The 26,114-nt window shown below is 38.6% G+C and overlaps 1 protein-coding gene across 1 annotated transcript in view; it reads right to left on the reverse strand.

Moving 5' to 3' along the window:
• The window catches only part of PCSK2 (proprotein convertase subtilisin/kexin type 2), a 107,365-nt gene that overhangs the window by 37,316 nt on the left and 43,935 nt on the right, over window positions 1-26,114 (reverse strand). The window contains exons 3-5 of the mRNA XM_069850114.1: window positions 18,648-18,761; window positions 17,449-17,557; window positions 15,710-15,747 (exon numbers count right to left, since the gene is read on the reverse strand). Coding sequence (XP_069706215.1) covers window positions 15,710-15,747; window positions 17,449-17,557; window positions 18,648-18,761 — 261 coding nt within the window. The remainder of the gene's footprint in view (window positions 1-15,709; window positions 15,748-17,448; window positions 17,558-18,647; window positions 18,762-26,114) is intronic.

Consider the following 26,114-nt stretch of genomic DNA (forward strand, 5'->3'; position numbering starts at 1 on the left):
GAAGTGTCTGGGTTTTGGATTCAAAACCCCTAACTCTCAAAAACTTTTGCTGTAATGAAACGGGGACAACACTGTCCTTGACCCTTGGAGGGTACAATTAAATATCTTTCAAATTGCTGTACTGTAATTTTTTGCATGACCATTTCAGAAAGCCTGGTTGCTTATATTCAGTAGAGACAATAAATATTTTGCAGCATTTAAACAGAGCAGAGATTTGCAGAATGCCTGTCACATGGCTCGATGCTGTTCTCCAGCTCAGAAGCAGCTGAATCCCTTTGTGAGTGTCCTTATTGATCTCCATATCTCTAAATTGTGGCCCTCATTTTCAGTCTGAAGACATCTTCCAATAACATCAGCTATAGTCACAAATTCTCAGTGCTTCTAAGTCTCTGTGTCCAGATGCATGTTTAATTTATCTCTTTTAATTACCACAACTGCTTATATAGCACCTAAAATGGCAGAGATTTGCATGAGCTAAAAGTAAACAGAACACGACTTTTCAGCCAGAGAAAGAAAGGGAATTGGACAGTGTTCTATAAAACATGTGCAGCACAAAGAAGGTGGACTGGGACTTATTATTTACTGCTTCTTATAATATAAGAACTTGTGGGAATCCATAGAAATTACCAAAGGGAAGATTTAGAAGCAGCAGAAAACAAGAAGTACTTTTCCATAGAACATGTAATGAGTTACAAAACTCATTGCCCTCCAGCAATACAGAGGTTAAAATCCTGAATGACATACTAAAGGAAAATAAATCTGAAGGGGTATAAGATGCTGTACTTCCTCCTTCTCCAACAGTCCATAAAACAGTGAATGCTAGAAGCTGGGAAGACATAATTGGGTAGATATCACACAGTCCCCGACTTGACAATCCTATGGCTTCCCAAGCATCCACCACTGGCTTCTCTTGGAGGTAGGAACTTGAGCTAGGAGACTTTAGGCCCTATCCAGTGCACCTGGCAAAAGTCATGTGGCACAGACAGAGTGCAACAGTGACAGTTTGGATTCTGCAGCATCCAGGGAACCTGTGAGAAGGCTTTGTGCAAGGGGCCAGGTTTCACACAATGCATGGCAGTAAAATGAAATGAACTTGACAATGGAAGATCCAGTCCTGTTCTTTAGTAACAAGTGCAGTATCTACTGCTAGCAGGACAAGCTGGGAAACCACATCCTACGTAAAGTCAAAATAGAAACAATGACTAATTTAATTAGGAGCTAAAACCTACTCTGCCACAGAGTCTAGATTGACAACCTCTGGAGAGAAATGCATTGCGATCACAAATTGAAGAAATTTTCTTACACCACTGCCTTGGACTAGACATATCCTGGACACTACACCAACTGCAAATAACTAAGCTTAGTTACAGTGATTTCAGATTGCTTCTTTTGGGAAAGTATGATCTAACTCAGTACTAAATGCAATTAGTTCAATATATTCTTATTCTGTCAGAACTTCTGTTTTCACTTTAAAAATATTGTACAGGTGAGAATTTAAACTCAGTTGGAAATCAATTGTGGTTTTTTTCCCCCCATCTGGAAGAAATCTAGTCTTACTTGCATAGACCCTAAGCTCAAAGAGGGCCTTGTGAGGCTGGTTTTTTCAGGATATCATCAGACGTACAAGCACTTCACGGTAGCAATCAACCACTCTTGAATCTAGAATTCCCTTGTGTGAAGAATTATAAATGGAAAAGCCCTTCCACCTGTGTAGATATGTCCAGGGTAACGACAGGCAAAGGGATTCCAGCACGAATGACTCAGCCCACCCTACAGCAGACTGCAGCTCTGCTGTATGTCCTATGTAACCAAATGTCAGCTTATGGAAATGTTGCTTTAGGCAGGCTATAAACAAAGTTGTGCAGTGCTCTTCCACATCCTGTAGCTCTTATTCACTTCATTTTGGATCACTGCACTCAAAGGAAAAAAGATATCTAATGTAGCAGGAACCATCTACAAAGCGCAAAATTAAGAAGAATTCTTGGAAAGAAAACAACTGCTGACTGCAAAATTTATCTTCATTAGGGTCTTTGAGAAAAGACAGTTAGTTTCAGCTTCATGAAGGAATATTCCGCCCCCACTATGGAAGCAGTAGAACTGATAATGAAACAGCAGCGACAAGTACAAATGGACTGCTTCAAGTTCCTAATTTAAAGATCAAACCCCCAAATATCAAAGCCTCAACCTTTTTTTTTTTTTTAAACCAGTGGCAAATTAAATCAGATTCAACATTGGACCAGAAAGGAAACTGCTTTGGTGGAGAGCCAAAATGTGTCACCCTGTGTTTTGGCAAGTGGGTATTAAAATCTGTGGTCTGCTAGTCTCCTGGACTCCCTTGCAGGCAGCAAGAGGGGATTTATTCCTAATTTGCATACGTAATCAGGGTAGGAACCTGGGAGGTGGCAATCAAACCCACTGCAGATTAAGATCTGCAGCAACACACTCCAATGAAAACATTCTGCTTTTCAATTCAGGTGATTTGGTTTCCAATTTTAACATCAAACTAGTCTACCATCAGTTATTTCTCTTAGACTTGAAGTGTTTAATATTTGGTTTTCAATAAATAGTTGCCAAGTCTGTTACTACTACCAATGGAGACAATCAAATCAACAGCGCAACTCGAGCCACTGATCTTGGGCACTGACCATACATTGGGATCTAGACTTAGACTAGTCATTAAGCAAACAGCGTTAGGATGAGATGGATCCTATCCCTCATGTTCAATGAAAACCAGTTCCTGGCTGCAAAGCAACTTGGATCTGATGTTTATCAGCAGTCACCATCTACATATAATTACTTATAAATAATGTTTATAACTATGGTTGCTTTGCTATCATAGAGAGGAACTGTCTTGTATTTTAAGGCATATCTCTATTTTTGCCTTCTAGCACCCTGCACTTCTGCCCCAAATAAGATGCTAACAGTCAAGCATTGAATCAGATGATGAGATACTATCAATCCTTTATTAAGTAATAGCTTGCATATCATGACATGAATGGATAACTTTTGCCCATGTATAAAATTCTACTTCCCTTAAGAATAAGCTTTATACTGGCATTTTCCAAAGAACTGTCCTGTACTTTTAAAAATACGTGCTGTAAAATCTTCTTTGTAAAATATTCACTCTGTAAAACACGACAATAACAATAAATCAGTTGTCCCATGTTTTGCTCAGATCTGTAATAAAATTATGTACATTGAATAATGTAGCAAGCCCATAAATTTTTATATGGCTTTACAAGCCTCTAAAGAGTAATTCACATTTACTTCTTTTTTCCTCCATAACTCAAATGTGCCTATGCTTACATGCTAGTCCAGGAGACAAAAAATGAAAGACACGGGTCCCACTAGTCACAGCTTGATTCTATTCATGATGTTAAAGCACTGATGAATTTAGGCCACAGATCTGTATGTTTCAAAAGAACAGAAACACTTCAGCACAGGTGGCATCTGGTCTTATCCACTCCAGGCAAGTGCAAATCCTCAGAGATCTAAGGCAGAAAGTTACCTTCTGCTTGTTTGATTTCTTTACTGATCCAAAGAGTAAGCAAACCCCTCAGCTCAAATTACAACATATAACATCTCAGAGAAACTATACCAAAATAACACTAAATGTCATGTGGTAGAAAAATGAAATTCAGCTTTGTACACACAAGCTTAAGAAAGCGGAATATGCTCACTGGGAGGCAAAAAAGGAGGCAACATGGTATTTTGTCTACAAGGAGCGCTACAAGGCTTATAGGTTATTACTGAAAAACAGAGGCACTGTTGCTAAGTCAGTAGTCATACAGTAAGCCCTCTCCTCTCTGCCATGGGAAATATAGTGTGCTATTTTGCTTTGGTTTGTGGGTTGTTTTTTTTTAAATGGAAATTAAAAAAACCCAAAAACTTGCAACTTCTTAAAAAGTGCTGCCTCTACAAGGACCAATTTACATTTATTGTATTACTATCCAGCAAACTCAGAGCTGCATTCAAGACCTTGTCAACACCGAGAATATAGGCACAAAGTAAAGGGCTATGTTCAAAAATAGAGACCAAAGTTCCTTGCTGGTGAATATGATCATCTCCTTCCAGCAACACAAGCCTTTTATCCAGTCCTAACAGGTACATCAGATTTCCTTTGTCAAGTAAACAATGACCTTCTCTACGTATCACTTGGCACTACGCTGTTACACAGTCTCTTGTTTTACTATTTCTCCACTACATTCTTTCCTATCTCCCCTGCAGACAACATTAGAAACCCAACAGGAGTTACGCTGCAGCCCGGTGTCCTTCAGCATCAAGCATCTTCAAACAGAAAGGCAGCAGCCAAACAAACTATTCCACACAGGGATGAGGCACCCGGGCAGTACAGCAGTCATGTATGCCACACAGGTAGCTCTAAACTTTTCCAAGCATCAAAGAGGACACAAAATTATTAATTCCATTCTCAGACTGTTGAATGTTTTCAATGTATAGTAAACCAAATGAAAGTCCAAATGTATCCAGGTAAACACCATCTAACTCCCTGTGGCTGTTTGCTAATGCTTGGCTCAGAGGTATACAGTCAAACAGGACCAGAAGAAAGAATCACAGGGTCTCAGAGAAAATTTGGATTGGGCAAATTTTTAAGAAGAGCGTATTTTTTTTCCTAGTAAAGTTTTATAAATAAAACTATCTTATTGAAATACTCTCCATTTCCTCTCACTTGTACCTTCACCTGACATAGGAAAAAGAATGAGAAATTGAGGCAGGCATGAAGCTTTATTAAAAAGCAAGCAGCCAAATTAAGTTGTGCTTATAATAAAGAGGCTGCTTCACAATTCACCTCTTGGCATTCTTAGCCTGCTCCACAATTTTCAAGTTGATGTGGAGGAGACATGAAGTACATCACCAATTGTTAATTACTTAGAGCCAGAGCTCTGAAGGCAAAAGCAAGTTAAACTACAAAAAATGGACCCTGTTTCTGCTCAGACAAACATTCTGTAATTTTCAGAGGGGGTGCACAAGAATCTTGGAGCTATACCTGCAACATACTGAAGGGTTGCTGAATGTTCGAGTAATGCAACTAGTTACTAGTAAAGATTTTTCAGGGCATGCAGCAAATTGAAAGCTTTAAACTATGGAAAGAACTACGTTTCTTTAATTCAGGTGAGGAAAAAAAAGGAAAAAACCTGGCATCTGAGTGGCTAGAGATATATGAGCCATTAGATTGTTTTATCGTAACAGCAAATACAAACGGTGCAATGCCTTTTACTGAAAAATACTGTGAGCACACACTTGATCTAATTTTAGTGTTCCATTTTATTGAAAACCTGGCCCACATTCTCTTTCCAATACATGGATTTTCCCCCCCTTCAGATACTTTGGCAATATTAGCATGATATGCTGAAGTGGAAAGAATAACAGAGGTATAAAGCTGGCAGCAGGGAAATGAGGTTCAGGTCCATTATTCTTAGTTATATTCCTGTAAGTAATAATTGACAAGTTTCTAGTACATTAAATATGTGTTGGATACTGAGCTGCAGTAAAGGTTGTGTTTGCAGTGTTTTGATGGCAGCCAGCACTTACAGACTCTTGCAAGATCTTGGAGAGATGAGCTGCAAGAGAAGGGGAACTAAGACCTCTTACTTGTCTCAATGAGCATGATGCAAAATCTACCAAAATCTCTCACCAAACACAACAGGCAAGATTCAGATCACACTCAGCATAAAGATCTCTTAAGTGGCACACGGTGGATAAGGGACAAATTTTTCCATCAGTGGAAGAAAATCTATAGCTTGGAGTTTGCAGCACAAATTCAGCAGTCATTTGAATCCAGTTGTTTAGCATGATGTGGTCTGGGTGAAGAGCCACTTGCACTAGGCAAGAAAACACCTCCCTTCTACTGTTTGTAGCCTGACATCATTCTGTGACTGCAACGGCATCACAGTCAGAGCCATTAAACACTGATGAATTATCAGCAATTCTCACAACAAAGTGCAGGAATACTGGACATGTGGTTTTAATGATACTCATGAAACAATCTTGGCAGGATATTAAGGGTGATCACTTTAGCACATTACACCAATCACATTGTTGCAAACCAGGCAAACTGCAGCCTTCCAGAAGAGGAATTTTGAAGTGGCTTAGATTGTTTGGGGAATTACCTACAGACAGACCTGATTGATGTTGGTTACAGAGGGGAGGACAGGGAGAGTTATTCTGGTGATACAGAAGAACTGAAAGTAAGAACAGATAAGACAGAAAAGTGGTTGGATATTTTCCTTCTTCTGAAAGGTTTCTCAGTTGACAAGAGAAGAAACACTTAACTGCTGCTCAACTTGTGTTCCACCTATATTGCATGAATATGGAAGACAATGAATGGAGACATCAAAGTGAAATTGTAGCTAAATCAAAAGCAGATGAACGTTTCAGAGAAGAGACTCTGCAGACTTTAATCCGTGTTTCTTTTGTCACAAAAAGCAAAACCAGACTGACTTACATTAGAGTTAGCCAGTCTTCAAGATCTACTCTGTTTTATTCCAGTTGCATTCCAACTTCATTAGCATAGTTTGAGAGCATTCTAGGGGACTATTAATAATGTAACTAGAATCTATCAAAATATGCCAAGTTCTTAAGGATTTTAATGTGCCAATTTACATGCTTTTGCATTACCTAAAAAAGTTTGCATTATTTATTCCATGTGGAATCATCAAAACCAATGGACAGCTCAACCCAGAATTTCAGAGAGAGAAGGTAGTATCTTCAAAACAGACATTCTCATATAAATACACACATACTACATTTTTCAAGTTTTTATACTTTTAAATAGTGCATGATCATTCCAGGTTCTCCTCTTAAAGATTAGTACATTTGATCATAGCTAGTGTCGTCCCAGTAATTTACTGGCTTTGCAAAATTAAGAAATGTCCCAGACAACATGAGCTGACTGAAAGATTCACAACTACATCAGCAGACTCCTTGTGCCACTCTGCTCTTCTCTTCTGCAACTTGCCAAAGGGCAAGGCCAAAACTCTCCTTTTAAAAGCAGTTGCAAGCCCACGAATGAGCCCTGGATTTAAGACTCCCCTTGCCAAGAATCAACACCAGGCCTGAAAGTCTCCCCTTAGCACCTGTCAAATTTTGATGAAGCTTTGTGAGGGACTAGTGTTCCCTCACCACCTAATTTAGACATCCCTGGTGATACTTGGGTAGCCAAAATGTAACTACAGTATGAATTTTAATTAATTTCCATTTCAATGCTGATGGATATTCAGGGGTTTCAAATAACTGATTACTATCTTAAGCTGTATTAAGCAGTTAAAATAACCATTCTTTGGAAAACGTCTTGAAAAAAAGCTTCCAAATGGAAAAATCTTCACAAATGTTTTTGTCTTTTTAAACCCTAAATGTGGTATTGTCACTTTGGGAAAACAGAAGCTCTTTAATACATTTCCTTGAACGTGGTTTTAAAATTAGTGTGTACTGCCTCCAGGGGACCACGTATCTGACCCTGCTCTCCCAAGTGAACCATGAACCAGAGTGGGATTTTGTTGCTGCTGTTTTAATTCAGCATGTTCTAGAAGTCTAATAGTTTAAATGAGGTTGAACTGATCCAAAATAAAAATATTTCACTTTTATTTTTCAGTGGACATTTCAATCTTATAAAGCATTCATCCTTACTAGCTGCCTCAGTTTAGCCCCAGTTCACCTCAGCTTGATCAACAGTTAAATGCACACGGTTGTGATCCCAATACCTCCCCCACCACAGGGAAAGGGAAATGAGAGAGAGACTTGTGGTTTAGAAACTAAAACAGCTTTAATTATACTATAATAATTAAAAGGAAAATAATATTAATAAGAAAATAATGAAATAAATACAAATTAATGAAATCAACCCCCCTGGTGGCTACACCTCACCCCTAACATTGCAGAACAGGCACAGGGGGAATGGTCTCTGTCTGGGCTCAGTGGCAGATGGGAGCTGGACTCTGGAACACACAGATCCAGGATCAGGGATAGATGAGGCCCATATTAGCCATCAAAGAAGTGAGCTTAACCCTCATGATCCCTCCATTTTATAATGAGTATGACATACGTGGAATGCAGTACTCCATTGGTCAGTTTTGGGTCACCTGTCCTGTCCATTCCTCCCTGCAGGCACCCCTTCGACTTGCTGCATTTCACCAACTCAGGATGTCCTTGGCTTCCACAGAAACCAATATAAATAATGGCCTTTCTGCATATCAACACCCCATTACTTTGGTGATAATCATAAATTTTAAATGCTATCACTTCTAGATACAGACAATGGCCAAAAACATGTAGTTAACTTCCAGAAAATGAAGTTACGTAAGACAAGGCTTAACTGAAAAGTTAAAAAACTAATTCTGCTCAGCTCAAACCAGAACACCAGGAAAATATTATTCTAATGGAAGACCTCTGGCTAGTTCCAAAAGCTAACTGGTCTGCAGGAAGGAAGGTAATTAAAAAAAAGAACAAAACAAACAAAAAAAAAACCCAAAAAACCAAAGTAATACCAAGTCCCTCCATGGGAAACAATGAGGCTTATCATCTTTCCTCTCCTTTTCTTGAAAGAAGAAAACGAAAGAAGAAAATATTTCCAAAGGACTTACTTGGAGAAACCCTGGAGAGAGACACAAGCTAATCTCTGAAACACCAGCTAGAAGTGATGCAGAAATGTCCTTATGTGCTCCCTTCCACCCTTGCGCATTTCTCATTTCAACAATCTTAATTTTCTTTCCATGGATGATGCCTTAAGTGAAAATTAATACCACTGCTTAATGATTAAAGTGATTAGCCACCTTGCACTTTCTCAGTGTGCAGCTGATTAATTAAGTACATTGATTACAGAGAAAAATAAATGCTGTGGACAATATGTGGTCTTTTGCTTGCAAAGTAAGTGTCTTTGGCACCACCCCACACTGCTTACCCACCAGGCATGCATTTAACTTGAAGATTATCCCTTTCAGGTGGTTCTAATATGGAGTAATGCCAGAAACTCTTTGCAGCATTCATTGCACTGAAAATAATCTCAGGCAAATGCAACTACAATACAATATTATCTTTCTGATTCCGAAGGAATTGTACTTTGAGGATATTTTATAGCCATATAAATCAGTCCATCTCCCTAAAAAGGCTAACATCAATGGAGCAATGTCAATTCCAGATGCATAGATGGTGCTAAGCACCAACCCCCAGAACCTGCCAAGCATTCAGGGTCCATACCTCTCATAATGGGCTTTAGCAAAAAAGTTAGCATAACAACTTTCAGTGAGAAATCCAGTTTTAAGCTGCAAACACAGCTCTGTATGTGACATATATCATGTCTCCTTAAGGCAATGACCCCATATTTCCTCCACAAGTTACAGCCTCCTTTGCAGAAAAAGTCTCTTTACGTGCCTTCTGGCCACAGAAAATGATCCAGGAGAGAAACAGTATTTTGCCGTTCCATCTTTTTAATTGAGTTGAAAGCTAGAAGGCTGTGATAACATCTATGATTACAAAACTATTTTATCTTTCATGAAGCAAGACAACACTGACACCTCCTTTACATAGCATCATGGCTTCTCTCTCTCATTAGCAGTGCTCATGTTAAGTAGCTGTAAGGCAGAGAAGAGGAACTGCACAGTCATCTTATTTAGACTTCAGTACACGAGCAGCGCTGTGACATGTACCCACAAAACCAGTTACTGGTGGGAGCAGGGGAGGACTGTTTGCAGGACCCTATTACATTTTCCAAGATGTGAAGCATTTTCTGTATGTGGCAAACCCAAGACACCCTTCCAAGTATATAGAGAACTTTATTTGCCTGGCTGATCTTATCAGTGAATGCATCATCTCTTTTTCAGACTTTCATCTGCTCAGAAAAAAAAAAAAAGAAGATTGTGTAGAACAGAGAGATGAGCCCAGGAGCTGATCCCGCAGAGAACAGAAAAAAACAGCCAAGTCTGAAACAGAGAACTTCCTTCTCTTCACAGTAATTTCTAATTCATGCTGGTGAAATGTCATTGTTTTGCATGTCCTGAATGATCATCTTCTAAATGCTAAAATCAGCCTCCTAAAACCAGTCACTTAAGCAGCATACGCAGCCCAAGAAAAGCCATCAGTTTTTGTTCCTAAGGCATCAGTCAGCATGGCATTTAAATACTTGATCCAACCTTCTATCCTGGAGAAGAGAGGTTTCATTTTATCTCAATAAAAAGCTGGGCTTACAGCCCAGAAGGCCAACCATATCCTGGGCTGCATCAAAAGAAGTGCAGCTAGCAGTCGATTCTCGCCCTTCCAGTCCAAACCGTTCTGTAATTCTATGATGATTCTATGAATTTATTGTAGGTTTTGGTTAGTAATTCTTAATTGTTATACTAGTGTTTATTTTAGAAAACTTATTAGTCAAACACCCAACCCCAGAAAACCACAAAAGAAATCAACCAACCCAAAATCTGATTACTGATGTGCTAAAAATACTGAAACAGTTTTTGTCTGCTCTTTATTTTTTGATAATGTATCATTATTTCAACACTGCAATTAAAAATGGGTACTACCAACAACATCCATCTCCCAGAGTTTTCCCATAAAATACCTTTGATGTATTAGCAGTAAGGGTTTATTGACATTTAAGTGTCTAGTGCATGTGCTCAATAACCCTTTGAAATGCAATAGGAAATGGCAGTGTAACCATCTCTGGCTCTTTTGAAAGTCATGCCTTAGGAATCATATTTCATAAAGCTAACTGAAATCATTTGCGGATGCCAGGCAAGTATGAACTTGACTCTGCCTATGGTCTGGCCTTACATTCCCAGTGGATCCCGTGGGCTGCTATTAATGATAATGCAGACACTGGAAGCTTTTCAATGTCTTCAGAAGGTTTCACACAAATTTTGGTCTTGGAAGGGTAACATTTTCTCATCACCAGTTATATGTGAATTCTTACTTGACTTGAGCAATTACATCAGCTAGAATTTCTGTGCGACAGATCACTAAGGTCAAAGCACCATGGTTCAATAGATATCAATAGAGCTTTGCAAAAACTTAGAAACTTACAACCCCCCACAATTAGGCCCTGGTGATTTTAGCACAGATACTGATGATTAATACCAGTAAATTATTGAGATCAGGCTCATAGCCTCTACAACAATTTGTTGGTCCTTTCAAAGCAGAGAGGCCAAGACATACTCATAAATTCATGCTAATGAAGGAAACAGACTTTCTGAAAGAAAGAAGATCCTTCATGCTGTTGCTAAGCTTCGCTGCACACGTTGCAGCATATAATGTATTGCCCGTACTATTTCTTATTTCTTTTGTGGCTGCAAAGATTATTGTATGATATTTTTGTTCCTATAGCAAACAATGGAAATTGCAGCTTATAGCAGAAGCAGAACATTTCCCTGCTCCTCTGCTTATGTGATAATATAATTATTCCAAAAATATACTTCTGTTTGCCTTTCAGCAACGTGGGGGGAGCTGTTATCATATTAGCTGATGACAAGCTACCAAAAGTTGTGAGAGAGACTGCTTTGTATTTGGAGATTTTGCCAAAGTGGAAAGAGAACACAGGTAAGACCACCTGCTGTTCACATTTGAATAAGAAATGGTAGATGACAGAAAACTTCAATTAATCCTGGTATAATTACATAAAGTATTCCCTCCTTCCTCATATAAGGCCATTTTTTCTTAGTAAATCCCTTCCTGCATACAGCTTGAGTGACAGCTGGTAAGGACCTTGGAAGACAGAACATAAAGTTGTACCATAATGACATGTTGCAGAGAAGAAAAGACAAATTTAGGGGAAGGATTGCAATGAAGGGCTGCTAGGATGACTGCATGCTTGTTTGCGCACGTTCTATCTGTGTTATTCCGCAGATTTCAAAATCTTGTTTCTTATCTGAATATGTTATATTACTGTCTATTATTATTACTAAGAATTGTTGCATGATTCTCATTTTATATGTGTCAGTACTTTGTAAAAAAGTTACCTATTCACATAGACACCTGTGACTTTCCTACCTTAAATGCTCATCTTGTTATCTCTCCCTCCTTATTTTTCTTTTAAACAAGCTTTCAGCTTCAGGCAGAGTTCAGATGCTGAAACCAGCAGTATTTTACTCCTGGCCCGAGTCTCTTGGTAAGATCCTGATTTTCCTCACCACTGCTAATCAGTGACAAACCCACTTACATGAGATGATCAGCTCCCTGCTGCTGTAAATGAGATAATGCAGCTACACTGACCTTCACCAGCAGACACTGGCCAAGTATATAAGTACCACAATACATCTGATACGAGAGAGAGATCAGCTTATGTTTCTGTTTGTGGCACTAAAAATCTCCCTTTGCACTCTAAGGTTTTTCTTTAAAACAATGCACTGAAATTTGTACATCAATCACAGCTGTTGTTCTTTTATTAGACCTAGCAAATATGCAGCCCTTTTTACTTCATTTTTCTTCCTCACTCAGATGCTGTACCATGGAGAAGTCAGTCCCAAAAATTGCTGGCTTTGAATGTACAATGACTTGAAGGAAAACCATAGAGTATATTAGGCTTCAGCTTTTTAATTATCAGTTCATAATGAAAGGTTCTCTTTGTGGGAAAAAAATAATTTCCCGAAGGCTGAACCTCTGCAGGGTTTCCAAGGCTTGGAAGACAATATCGATCGTTTGACAATGAGTCTCTCTGCATTCACAGTGCAGAATGGAAAATTCCAGCTTTGCCATAACCCCCTGGTCCCAGAAAAGCAAGTAGCTAGAGTTCAGCAAGCTGTGAGGGGGTGCTGGGAGAGCAGTCCATCCAGACCGTAAGCAGGCAAACTCCTTTCCATGTTTATAAAGTGCCTTAAAATGGATGATTCAAGCAGTAAAGCTCAGAAACTGCAGAGAAATATGGATAAGCATAGTCCTTACAACAGATCAAAGTTAGCAATTTTTAGGAGGAAAAAAAAAATATTTTTTGATTTTAGAAAGCTTTTTCTCTTCCTTGGCCCTCAATTTTGTCTAAACCCCATTAAACTATTCAACTAAGAAAACCAGCAAGTCAAAAACATAAAAGCCAAATTAAACTGAGTAACCAATGCCACATTTTTATACTTGAAAATCTCAAATGCTAAGACCACCACCTTAGAGAGACTTTCTAATTGCTTCCTATTTTCCAACCAAGATGTACAGACATTGTCAGGGTATGCCAGCATTTATACACTTCAGAAACATAAGCTGTAGGCTTTTTATTTCCTGAAATAAACAATAAATTAAGAGAAAGCTGCCTCAAAATGCAGATATTGTGAAACACTAAATGCGGCATAGGAACTGTACAAAGGTGACTGTAAATGCTATGCCAACCTGAAGCAAGTTAACAACTCATTCCTCGAGAGACACATTTCATAGCATTTTTACATCTGAACTGATTCTTCCTTCAGCTGAATTTGTGTCTTTCTCTTTAGTTCATGCCCAAATTACTGCCTACTGGGAAAAAAAAGTCCCTCATAGTCTCTAAGACACAGCAGATGCTGTCAGAGCAAGATCTCCAAGGACTCAAGGAGGCTGGCGCAGCTTTGCAGTGAGAGCAGGAGAAGCAAAGTGCAGGTGAACCAAGCCTTGCAACTGCTGTGCTGTACTTGAGTGAGGGAGGAGATAGTAGATTTTAGCAGCAGGAGCAGGACTCAACCTTGCCCTTCAACCAACCACTCAGACACAGCAACTGCAGCTGGCTCCATGTGAGGAGGTGCCACTACCTTTTACCAGTTATCTTGCATATAGAGGAATAATTTATCAGCACGTTTCCTTGCTGTGTCCTCTGGTATATTCAGCACAAAATTAAAAGTGAACCTGATGCAAAAAAGATGAACTACACAAACTCAAGATTTTTTCTTTTTCCCCCCTCTCCCGTGCTGTTACAGCCTAGAATCACAGATTTCATGTGATAGCTCATATTTTTGTATTTCTGCATTAAAGGCAGAAATATGGTATGACCTCTGAGACTGTGACTTTTCAGATGGGGTTTCAGCAACTCCTTTAATCCTTATTTGTCTTACCAGTCACTCATTTATCAGACTTTTCTCTCCTGCATCTGGCTATTGATCTGCCCTGCACAAGCCAGGCCTAACTCTGCATTTTGCATTGGCCAGACAATCTTCTTTTGTCCTTTCACTGCCTAATCTTTGCTAGACCACTCCTTGCTTGGACAAAGGCATTCCTACACAGACTTATTCAGATTGTCATCTCAAGATCACTCCATGCAAATCTTTCATGACTGCCTGTAAAGGTTTGTCTTCCCCATTCACAGACAGCTTTCCTTCTCCAATTTTGATCCCATTATTTCTTTTCTTAAATCTCAGGTTCCTCCCCAGCTCTACTATTTTCTGATTTCATAACGTCTGTGCATTGTCATTCTCTATGTCATTTTCCATTAATTTATAGAATTCTTGTTGTTGCTAAAAACAATACATTTCTGCTAAGCCTGACAAATATTTATCCACCAAATGGAAAATATTTTTAGAATTAAATGGGAAAACACTGTATTACAGAGAAATCTACTTTTGGTTTCTGAGCATGATCCTAGATTCACTCTTAACAACAGAATTGTTCCCATTTGACATTGCATTAGATATGTTGAACAGACTTTTCTGCTTGTTTATTTGAAACATGGTTTTTAGAACCAGAATATTCCCTCACACTTTCTCCTCACTCACTAATGAAAAGTGAGTAAAGCGCATGTGGTCAGCTGTTTCCCAAATTCCTTGTCCCAAGTCAACACTTTCTATACTGATTTATTCTCTACCAAAGGTGTTTTGCTACATGCTACAACAAATGGGTTTTCATCCTGTGTGTGACTATTTTAAAGAAATAATTCTCTTACTTTTTGTCAGCTCATGTTTTCACCTAAATTTGAAGTTGTTCTTTTCATTTAATGCCAGTTGCACACTAAACCACACTGCTCAGCGGAAGAAGCCTGGGCTTCCCTCAAGAACCCACTGATGGCAGGTGAATAGCAAGACCTAAAAAGCAGAGATACCACAAAACCCCACCCCTGGCAAGGAGCCACAGCTTCTTGACACCCATTGCCCAGCAGAGTGCCACAAGCACAGCATAAGAGCAGGGTACTACAAAGACAACCTAGAGTCCATGGGTGCTGGGAGCCCTTGCAGACGCCTGGAGACAGGAGTGCTAGTGTCATCATGGGGTTGAGGAGTGACTGGAATGATTAAGAAAGATGGAAATCCTGCAGTCAAAAGGTCTGAAATCTGAGGTAGGCTCGAGGAACAATCAGTTGACACAGCTTGTGCTGAGAATACACAGTCTGGCCTGTACATGCTCTGGATCAAATCACCTGTTATAAAGGAATTAAGCAGTTCCTGAAGGTTTCAAAAGGCCAATACACACCTTGCCACAGCTCACAGCATTGTGGCCTTCCAAGTGAGAGGCGCACTCTGCATCTTTATAGCATGATTTAGAGCCAATCCCCAGGTTACTCATTTCTGTCCTAAATCCAATATGGCAAGCTGCAAGTTATTCAGTGTGAGGCAGCACTGTCATTCCTCCACAAAGAGCCTTGTCACCTTCTCATCCCTTGCACAGGCACTCCCATTTTTAGTCTGCTTCTTTCAATGTGATATACATCATCTGTATGATCAGCAGTTCAGCCAGACTATTGGTCCAATCAGTATTTAAAATTTTGTAGCAGAGGGAATATAACAATAACAAAATCCACATTTTACAGAAAAGGTCAGCATGTACTTACATAATTCGATGCGAGATCAGGATGCAGATAATCAATTCCTGCAATAAGATAATGACAGAACAGAAAACAAAGGTTGAGTTTCAAAAAATATTTCCCAGTGATCACAGAACAAAACAAGATTCCTTTACAAACATAGGAAAATGCTCATGGCAAATAATGCAACTGATTAAAGTGCAACTCCAGCTTTTAAATGTGGAGTTTTAAACTGGTACACCATTTCTGATGCAGCTAGGAGTTTTCAATCATTTATGTTAGAATCCAAGAGCCAATTGAAAAGGTGGGCTCAGCAACAAAATTTATTGACCTGCTTTGTAGACTAGATCCTATTTACTTATTAAGATTACTTTAAATAATAATTTATCTTTATATAAGTTCTGTCATCTCAAAGCATACCAAACCTAACAAGATCACTAAGCACTGGATCAGCTTTTTTTCTTTTATTCAGGAGGAATATTTTTGACCACTGAAAACTGTAAAATAAGTAGACAAAAAATTACCTAAATTAAACTTGGGGAGATGACTAAGGCAAACAGTTTGGATTACGTCTATGAAGTAAAACTTTTAATGTTGGATTAGATCATTGTAGCAAATATCTGAGCACAGGCCCTACACCTTGATAGTGTGCTAAAGATTGCAACAAGGAGACTGTCATATTATTGCAGTTAATCTATTGAAACAATTACCTCTCATTACACAGGGACTAGATTTGCATGAACAGACACTTGCACCTGTGGAGAGCCTTATTGATGCAAATGGTGGATGAACAGCCAAAGTCTCAACAAAGAATTATTTTATTCAGGTGCTTTCTTCCTGAGTTACTGGAAGTGAATATAATGCAAATTACGCCCTTCTCTAAAAGCTGTATCTAATGGGCCAGCAGCTTTATTTAAGCAGAAGCTCAAATATTTTGTGGGCATCCCCAACACAGCCATGCCTAGCTATTCTGAAATCTAAGTCCTGCCTCTGTGGAATTAGTGAAATTGTGATTTCTCATGACATTAATATACAGACATCTGAGTCTACTTTCTTACTTCCACAAAACCCTCGTCTTAGGAGTAAAGCACATGAGGAAAAGAAATAAATGAGGACAGATCTCAGTTGACCCTAGAAAGCACACGTGAATCCAGACATATTATTTATTTTTATTATTATTTAGTCACCATAAGAGGAAAACACTCAAAATTTAACCCAAAGTGCCCAGAGGCTGCACAGTATTCCTGTACTTCAGCCAGGAACCCATCTGTAGAACAGCTGTGACTTCAACTGTACCTTTTCCCTTCATCTTCCCTGAACTTAACCTCAAATTAGCAACATATTTAAAATGCAGGTCTTTATTGACATTCAGCATGAATATGTTTAATTACTTCAGCTGTCAAGTATGACTTTGAGAATTATGTAACCCAGAAAATGTTTTCTTAAGTACTTTTTGCACAGCAATTACATCCCCCAGTCAGTGCCTACGGAAGTCAAGGGGAGCCTTGCCTTTGGCTTAATGGCCATTATAGTGTTCTTTGGAAGATACCCGAGCGATAATTGCTTTTGATGCTTGGATATCCATGTTTCAGTATTTCTAGTGAAGACTTCAGAACATATTTTCCCTCTACATCTCAAAGTCTTTACAGAGGTTGGCAGTCTCAGCCGTATAAGCAATCCATTATTACTTTTTATATTTTTTTGACTTGGATTACACGGGAAAAGCTACTTAAAAAATACTAAAATAGCATGCAGTCTTTACTTACCATCATCCATAATTCCTATGGTAACTCCTTTCCCTGTGTATCCCAGCTCCCATGCTTCAGCTACATTAAGATCAAGTCCAGGAGTCCCATCTGCTTGACCGGTGTTAATCTAATACATCAGTGACAAAGAAGAATAAGTTTTTTACATGATTGACAGATTTCCACCACCACTGAATTTTGTTTTGCGTGCATCTTTGGTATGGAAAATATATCCCATTTGCTTTGGAGTACACATATGCCCATAATCACAGCTACAGCAATAATGCAGGAGTAAAATAAAACCAAACCCAAAACCAAACAAAAACAAAATAACAACCAGCCCTGGGTAAACTAACTTCCTTGTGGTTTTCAAAATGTGATTAAACATTTAACCTTTTGGATGCAAAAAAGGACTTTTCTACTCAAGCATGTCAGGGCAGTGGGTCAATCCAAACAAAAGTTAGACAAGGGATTTTACGGAGGACTTTTTTATGAGCAGGAAATGTTTTTTTTTCTTGAAAGCAGGAATCTACTGAAATTCACATCCACTGGGTTTAGTACTGGAAAAAATTTCTTTGATAACCAAGCTAGCCCTGCTTTAAGCAGGAAGGTTCATTAACCAGAATTACTCTATCAAATTTTTAAATAGAAAAATACCATTTTGGCTACTTTTCTGTAAAAATATAATTTTTCTTTTATGACTAAAGACTTCTCCCTCTAAAATATGACACATTAAAAATGAAACGATTCAGCAAAATATTAATTTCTTTTGACATTAGCTTAAGCCAAAATTCATCGGTGTTCAGCTGTTCTCCTTCTGACAGAAGAAAATCAATTAATCTTCAAATTTCCATAAGAAAATTAAAAAATTCAACTTTTTCTAGCCAACGCACTAGAACTTTCATTTATAATTCTACAACAATATTTTACCTGGCAACAGCTCAAAGACATGATTCGTGTGCAGTTTTAGGGGTCACATCAGCACACCAGGAATGCCCACAGGACACCAATATAGCTGTCTTTCGAGCCTTCTAAGGATCTTTCCATTGACTGAAATGAAATTTAGTTCTTGAAATGTACTGGGCCTTCCCAGCATAAAAGAGGTACAGTTAAAAACAACAGGACAGAGCCTTGGATCCACTCCCAAGTTCTTGTGACATAAAATGGCTCAAATGCCAATTATTTAGTTATGATTACTGTGACATTCTTTCAAAACTTACCAGGTACCACTGCTTTGTAAATAAAGGATCATTCATGTTGATGTCAATGTCATTGATGTCTCTATATCCTCGCTTCCTCCTGCTGAAGCCCTCCTGTTGCACAGCTTTCTTTACCTGGAAAAGTTAATTTTTACATCCTTAACTCGACATTCTTAACAACAGCTACAAAGTTTTTTTCGCCTTGTTTTCATGACAGATGAAGATTATAAAATCATACTGTTTGTGTCTGTATAATTCATTTGCAACTTCTAAACCTGTGGCTGATTTCAGTCAAAGTTTGCAAAGACGTAGAGAGCTCAAGGACTACTACAATGGCTGTGTGAGGGAGAGACACCCAGAAGCATCCTATCTGGAGGAAAGCTACAGCTTGAAGATGTTTTAGATAGTTAAGAATATGTATAAGAAAGAGCCTGTATTCAGGTATCATTAGTATCATAGATCTTCTTGCCATAATTTTCTTTTTTATAGCCTCTAATATCAAAACATTGTTTTTCTTAGAACCCAAAATTTAATGAATTCCCATTATGTCACTGTTCAAAACTGCAGACATTCGACAAAATGAAGATGCAGGTCTCAACCACACTTTTACTTTTTCAGATTTTCCTCCAGGGCATTTACAGAGTATTAGATAGACTTTCCTGCCACAGGAATTTGTTGGGAGAAAAAATATCTGAGGTTCTGTGCTTTCATCATACTCCTGAACTCTCAAAAACACATCTTGTAAAGCAATCTACTTTCAGGGATCATGTTTTCAATAAATAAATAAGTGATAAATAAGTAAATTGGCAAGAAAATCAAATGGCAAAAAGAGCCTCTAAACTGACCAGAATTGTTAAAGTGCAAGTAATGGCTATGAAACACAAGTTTAGAGGTGCTTTCTTTATGAACACCAAATCACTCAAAACGTTTAGCTAAGCACTGTAGAAAACAAGTAAAGTTAGATACAAATGTCTTTGCAGGCAGGAACTAGAAATGTCAGACCATAATCATCTTATGTACCCATGTAAAAGAGCACTCCTTTAGGAGATCACTGAATGGGTATAATTGTTGTTATAATACCTGCTAACATATTCCAAGACCTTGCAGAAGAGCTGTCGAGTTTGGCATACCTTTTTGAACTCTTTAGCCTAGCACCTGAACCCAAGATAGCATAAGTTCCAGAATTTAATTAAAAATAATAAAAAGCACAAACACTCCCCCCACGAAAGCCCTCTGGGTCAAAAAGGAATGCTTAAAACCATGGACTGAGTACCCCTTGAGGTGCAGCAAGAATTCAGCAGAGTCTCTAATATTTCGTTCGGCAATTTCTTGAAAAAAAAAAGCATGTTTATTAAAAAAATCTAGTAACTCAGAGAACCACTTCTACATGTGTGGTTTTGGCATTTCTGATTAAAGAGACATATACAGGAGTTATACTGCTGTGTCGCAGTAACTCATGTAGTATCAGTCAAAATCAACAGCAGAGAAATCCATCCAAGGCTAAATCTGATCGCAGGTCAGTCGAGTCATTCTTGGAGTTGTCCTTCTGTGTATTAATTAAAGCAGGAGCCTCAAAAGACAGTGCTCAGTGAGGTGCCTAAAGCAGAAATGAAATTGGGATCTGACTGATGGGGGCTAAAAACTACTTTCCTCACAGCTATAGTGCTTCATTATAACCCTGAAAACCTAATACCAATTCATACTGAGCAGAATGGGGCAGTGTTCCCTGAAGGCAGAATCAAATGTTTCTAAAAATATACACATATGAATTCTATCTCCATAACTAAAGGTACCAAAGATTAAATTTTGAATTAGTAGGTGCTTTCATTTACACATGTGTTTCCATTACTTGTGCGAATTCATTAAAAGTGGAGCAGACTGAAAAGAAAGAAAAAAAATAACACAAAATAAGCTGGAAAGAGGACAGCGATTACGGAGGACCTATACTAGATGTACCTAGTGGTGTCAGGTATCTGTACAAAGTAAAGAAAGGTATAAGCACACTGTTTGATACCTCTAAGATAAGGCTCAGTGATACCATGGAGACAACAGAGCAATCACCTGTCATTATGCCTTTCTCTGTTACCACCCCTGCCTCTCTGCTTGCAACTGCAAACCCCAAGCTGTCACCACAGAAAATAATCATGAACAGAAGTCAACCCCTACTTAGAGGGACGCCAGAGAAAAAGGTTTCATGCATTTGTGCTCCCACGCAAGCTCGCTGGCTCCACAGGACCTGCTGTATTAAGGCACTGAATTAGGATTTAGTAGAAAAGGATTTCTACTAATTAAAAAGCAATGCTTCAGAGACCTGGCTTTCCTCTAAGACAACCCGGAAGAAGTGGGGGAGCAATCTACAAAAATAGCACAGGCTGGTTTCCCTCTACAGGATCATCTCATTTGTCTGATTTGTTCCATCTTCACAGCAAAATATGATTTATTTTTGTACCTATATTATATTACAGCATATTATAATTTCCTGAGACAAAGAAATATATTCCTCAAGTAGATATAACCTTTTCTGAATGAAAACCACACTGTAGGCTATTTTCAGAGTATTTCAGATGTAAAAAAAAGGCATGCACAAAGTTACCATCCACAAAGGCAACAGTCTCAGAAATTCTGAGGCATCTTTTTCACTACAGAAGCAAGGGAATTTTCCTCATGTTCAGTAATGATGGTAACTTACACAATCACATCAAGAAAAGATAAGGTACTTCTGTCATGAAATGAGTTGAAAAGTTTGAGTAAGCTTCTCACTTCTTAAAGCTACAGATTGCCTCAGTCAGTTGCCTTGTATAACCCTGCAAGTAAGAACTTGTCTTTCTCCTGACAAAAATGTGTCTAGAAAACAACAATCCCAAGATTTGATAACACCCATATTCCAGAAAAAAGTCCCCAGTAGAACACACTTATCATTGGTAAAGGATGATGCAAATCCAATTACTTGAGTGAAGGAATGCCCATTTAGGGCTGCAGATAGCTGACTCAGGAGAATCCAATCCTAGCCTTCTTGGCAGCTGGGAATCTGCATTAGAAAAATGGTACTGTATTTCCAGAGCTGGAAACTTGTGCTTTCATATCTAGACTAGATCAGGAGAGGGACTGCATCTTATTCTGATCTGTCTTACGGTTTTCTTCTTACAGAAAAACAGGCTTCCCTGTGACTTAGTAACATAAATGCATTAAGTATCACAACACAAGAAACAAGTTTCAAAAACAGGTACAAGAAAGAACATCTTTGCATGTATAACAGAAGATCACTGGAAAACATTCTGATCTTCTAAAAGCCATAATCTCATGTACTTGTGTCATGTTCAGTCCTGGAATCCAACCCCCAGTGCAATGAATAATGCAACCTCATGTCATCTTTTAAATACTTGTTTATTTAACTGCAGCAGAAAAAACAACATTCATAAGGCTCAGGCTTCTGATAACAGCACCTCTAAATTATTTCAGCCTGTGAAGTGTGATACTTTTAGAACCTAGTGAAGGAAAGATTTTCTTACTAAAATAACATGGATTTTACTGCCTCAAAATTAACCTTATTTAGCAGCAATACCAACCTTTTGTTTACTTAATTCTTAATTAATTGATTCTTCCTTTGTTAGGATATAGGATTACGTAAAGAGCAAAATGTGAATACCTACTTTATTAGCATGTGTCTAAACCCCGTAAAAGTTACTAGCTGTGTTGTAATCAGAATGAAGGTCAAGCATCAAAGAAGGTAGCCTACAGATGATAAGATCCTTACAAGAAAAAACTATTGATTTTTAATATATTTGTACTTATACACAGTGCATAAAGTCACTTGGATGATAATAAACCAGCAGGATACTGATGCAGAACAAATTAACAAAATAATCAATTGACTGCAATACTGTTCCGGGAGAGCCAGAAACCACAGCACTCTAACTCTGCTCTATGCTCCTGTGAATGCCAAGATAATCAGCTCCTTGTTTTGACAGAACAGGGTTAATTGTACTGGTGAGCTCCTGCAGTTAAATGACTTTGTTATATTGAGCATAAATGACAGATTTACTAAATTATACCAGCGGGTGCACAAGAGTGGAACAGTACACACAAACCCCAACCTCAAGAATCAAGAACTTCAGAACAAGAGAATTTGGGCCAAATTCCAGAGGAAAAAGGCAGTCCCACTAATGTACTAATGACGTCTAGTAGGCATGGCTTCTTTTAAAAAAAAAAACCAAAAAAACCCAAAAAAAACCCCCCAAACAACATAGCAGTGAGCCACTCAACCAACTTGAGCAGTGGTTCTTTTTCCTCTAAAGCCTCAGGGTGAACACAGGTCTGTTATGGAAAGTGAAGTAAGAAGTTGGAAACAGCCTGTATTTTTGAAGAAGCCAGGCTGGTAGCTTGACTTAGACCCTATGAATTGTACTGAAGATCAGTCTCCCACAAAGGTGGTTTGGAACAGCGTGTCCAGCTGCAAGAAGGCTTCAACAAATAAACACCCTTGAGCTAGTGGAAAGCTGTCCTAACTGTTGCTTTCATTAATTTCTGATATCCAAATAAACACCATGGGAACAAAAGATGGAGGCAGAAAAGTTCAGTTAGCCAGAACTGAACTTTCTTTAAAAAGTAACAGGAGTGGGATACCACACACCTGCAGTAGCTTTTTGGGGTCTTATCAATAAACTAAAATGCTTCTGCCCCTAAACCCTGTATAATGTCAAAGAGTGAGGACATTTTTCACACTTCTGATTTCTGTTTAAGTAAACACAAAGACAATTTTATTATCCACTCCATCCACATAACGTAAAAGAAATGTGTCTATATAGAAATACTGATCCCATTCACAGAGTACACATTCTTCATCTGTATTGACAGCAGCTTGCTCTTAAGAAACTCTGAAGATGTCAGAGATGAGCACCCATCTCACATTCTTCTACATTTTTGTTAAAGCCTCAATGTAACCAAGTTTTCTGTGACTTTCCACTACAAAATAAAACAAATAATACTGATTCTCCTCACTAATGAAAAGAAAGTACAGACGTACTTGAACTGTAACTAAAGTCAGATGAACTGAACCACTTTTAAATGGCAACGGGGACAGCTCATTTTTGATATTAAACCAATAATCTGGGATGGTGAGACTGCCAAAGTCTATCAGCCATGGCAATGCAGAAAACTGACACCTTTTATCTTGATGTAGCTGGATCCATCTGCCTGTTTTCAAACTTTCTGAGCATGATTCAAGGCCCAGAAAGAATGAGCAGAGGTGCCAGGGGGTTTGTAAATGTCACTGACCACCCAATATTTATTAACCAAATGACAAATGATTCTCTTGAGGAAATCTCTTTCAAAGGTTCTCATGGATGTCTCCATACACAGAAACAAGTCCCTGTTGTTTTTGGCAGATTATTCATAACAGAGTCTCCAAGTGCCTCTTCTACGTGTATCCTTTAATCCCTGGGGAGTTTTCTGTGCAGGGACTCTGTCCCCAAGCTATGTTGCCACTGCTTTATAGATGCAGTTAGAACCACCATAGCAAATATGAAGCAGATGTTGAAGCATAAGGCCTTTGAAACATAAAGGTTATCAACACAACCTTCCCTGCCATTTCTAATCAAAGGACACATGAAGAAAACTGCGCTCAATTTGAAAGACTTAATGAAGGTAAAAATACATCCATTTCCATTAAAATATTTGCATCACTCTTGCAAGGCTGTTTTCATAATAATAAGCATAGACAGAGTGAGAATTGGTCTGATTTCTAAGGTAAGTCACGTCCACTGTAAAATATTTCCATTTTCCATTGCTCTCAGCCTTCCTTCTACTTTGCTATTTCTTTTGGGTTTTGCTGCTAGTTGAAACCGTGTCACTGAACATCAAGGATCTGCTTGTCCAGGACCAATTCTAGTCTTCCCCTTAACAAATCAGCCCCATTTTCCTGTCCAAACATTTCTAAGTTTATATACACCATCAATAGATATTAAAGCCTCCATGCATTCCTCTTGGGATGTCTTCTCAGTTTTACTTGCTTCCAGCTCTTTGAACTTTTCCCCCCCCCCTCTCTGGCCATGGCATTGCAGTGTCACATGCCCATAGAATAAAACAGGGACAAAATATGGCACCATTAAACTCTGATGAAAGACTGTTACTGACTGCTTTGCACAGCAAATACCAACATAGTTGGGGCTGCTTACTAACTTCTCTGCAAAAATGTATGGCCATTTAGGAAACTGCCCTGGAGATTCAGCATCAATCAAACAATACTAAAATATGAAGGTGAACAGCTTGAACTCAAAGGTTCCACTCAGGCAATTAACCTTTCTTGATGGAAATACAATTTAAAGAACATATGTTACAATGAAGTTAATATTTTTTCTTAAAACTGTTTAAGAACTGACCTGCTTCTGCCTCATTTTGTGACCCTTTTTTTCCCGATACTAGTGCAGAGCTTGGTAAATAAGAAGCTTTCAAAAATAAAAGAAGGGGGAAAGAAATCAATATTTTTGTCCATTTAGTAGGCCTCTCACAGTTCAGTGACATTCAGGAAGCAGTGAGTAAAGAGACAAGGAATCAATGTGTAAGAGGAGGCAGCAGATCATACTCAACCTGCTCAGCTAAGCAATCAATAGTGCTCCTCTAGCTTCTAGTTTGAAATGCAAGTGAGTTGTTTAGGCTGCAGTGTAAAATGAATGCTAAGTATGGATGGTCTGCAATGGAAAATGCCGATTTGGTAAAACCAATTTTCACCGGATCATGTCCTCTTTGATAAAGGTTGGGGTTTTTATCCTCTAGGATAGAATTTATTAAGGGGACAAACCAAGACAGAAAAAAAGCTTCAGATATCTTGATAAGTGGTATATTGCCTCAAGAACAAGCAAACTGCTTCAGACGTCTGCTCTTTCCTCAGTCAAGAGTGAAGGCCATATCAGGATCTATACACTATCACAGGTGCTGGCTATTCTAGGAACACTGTCCAAATTTCCATTTTTTTACTGCTTAGACAAGCCAAAAAGAGAGTAGGAGCATTACTGAAATCTTAAGAAGTTTCAAAAGGAATGAAAAACTTGCTGCTTATTCTACACGGAAAAGCTCACATTACACTTCATAGTATATAATGACAGAAAAGTGAAAGTCATTTATCTTCGAAACAATGTCTTATTGCAAGACAGCAGGACAGTCAGTTCTGTAACAAAATCAAAGATCTCTGTAAGAAAGAAATTCGCTGGAGATGGACTATAACTGTTTGCATTAGTCTCTCCACTGGAACGGGAAAGACTGCAGACCACAGGGACACTTTATCAGCAGCTTATGGGTAACTTAGCACTTTGCTGTCTCACCAGTTCCACAACGTCACACATATGATCAGCCTCTCCACATAAATCGGATCAACCACCTCTCTGTGCAAGTCTAAGCAATAGCATATTTGGTGAAAGAAAAGAAAATTGAGCCCTGTGCATGTAGGACACTCCATTGCACTGCAGATCCTCCCTTCCTACCTGTGAAATTAAG

The sequence above is a fragment of the Phaenicophaeus curvirostris genome, chromosome 2, assembly GCF_032191515.1.
Source record: "Phaenicophaeus curvirostris isolate KB17595 chromosome 2, BPBGC_Pcur_1.0, whole genome shotgun sequence".
Lineage (NCBI taxonomy): Eukaryota > Metazoa > Chordata > Aves > Cuculiformes > Cuculidae > Phaenicophaeus > Phaenicophaeus curvirostris.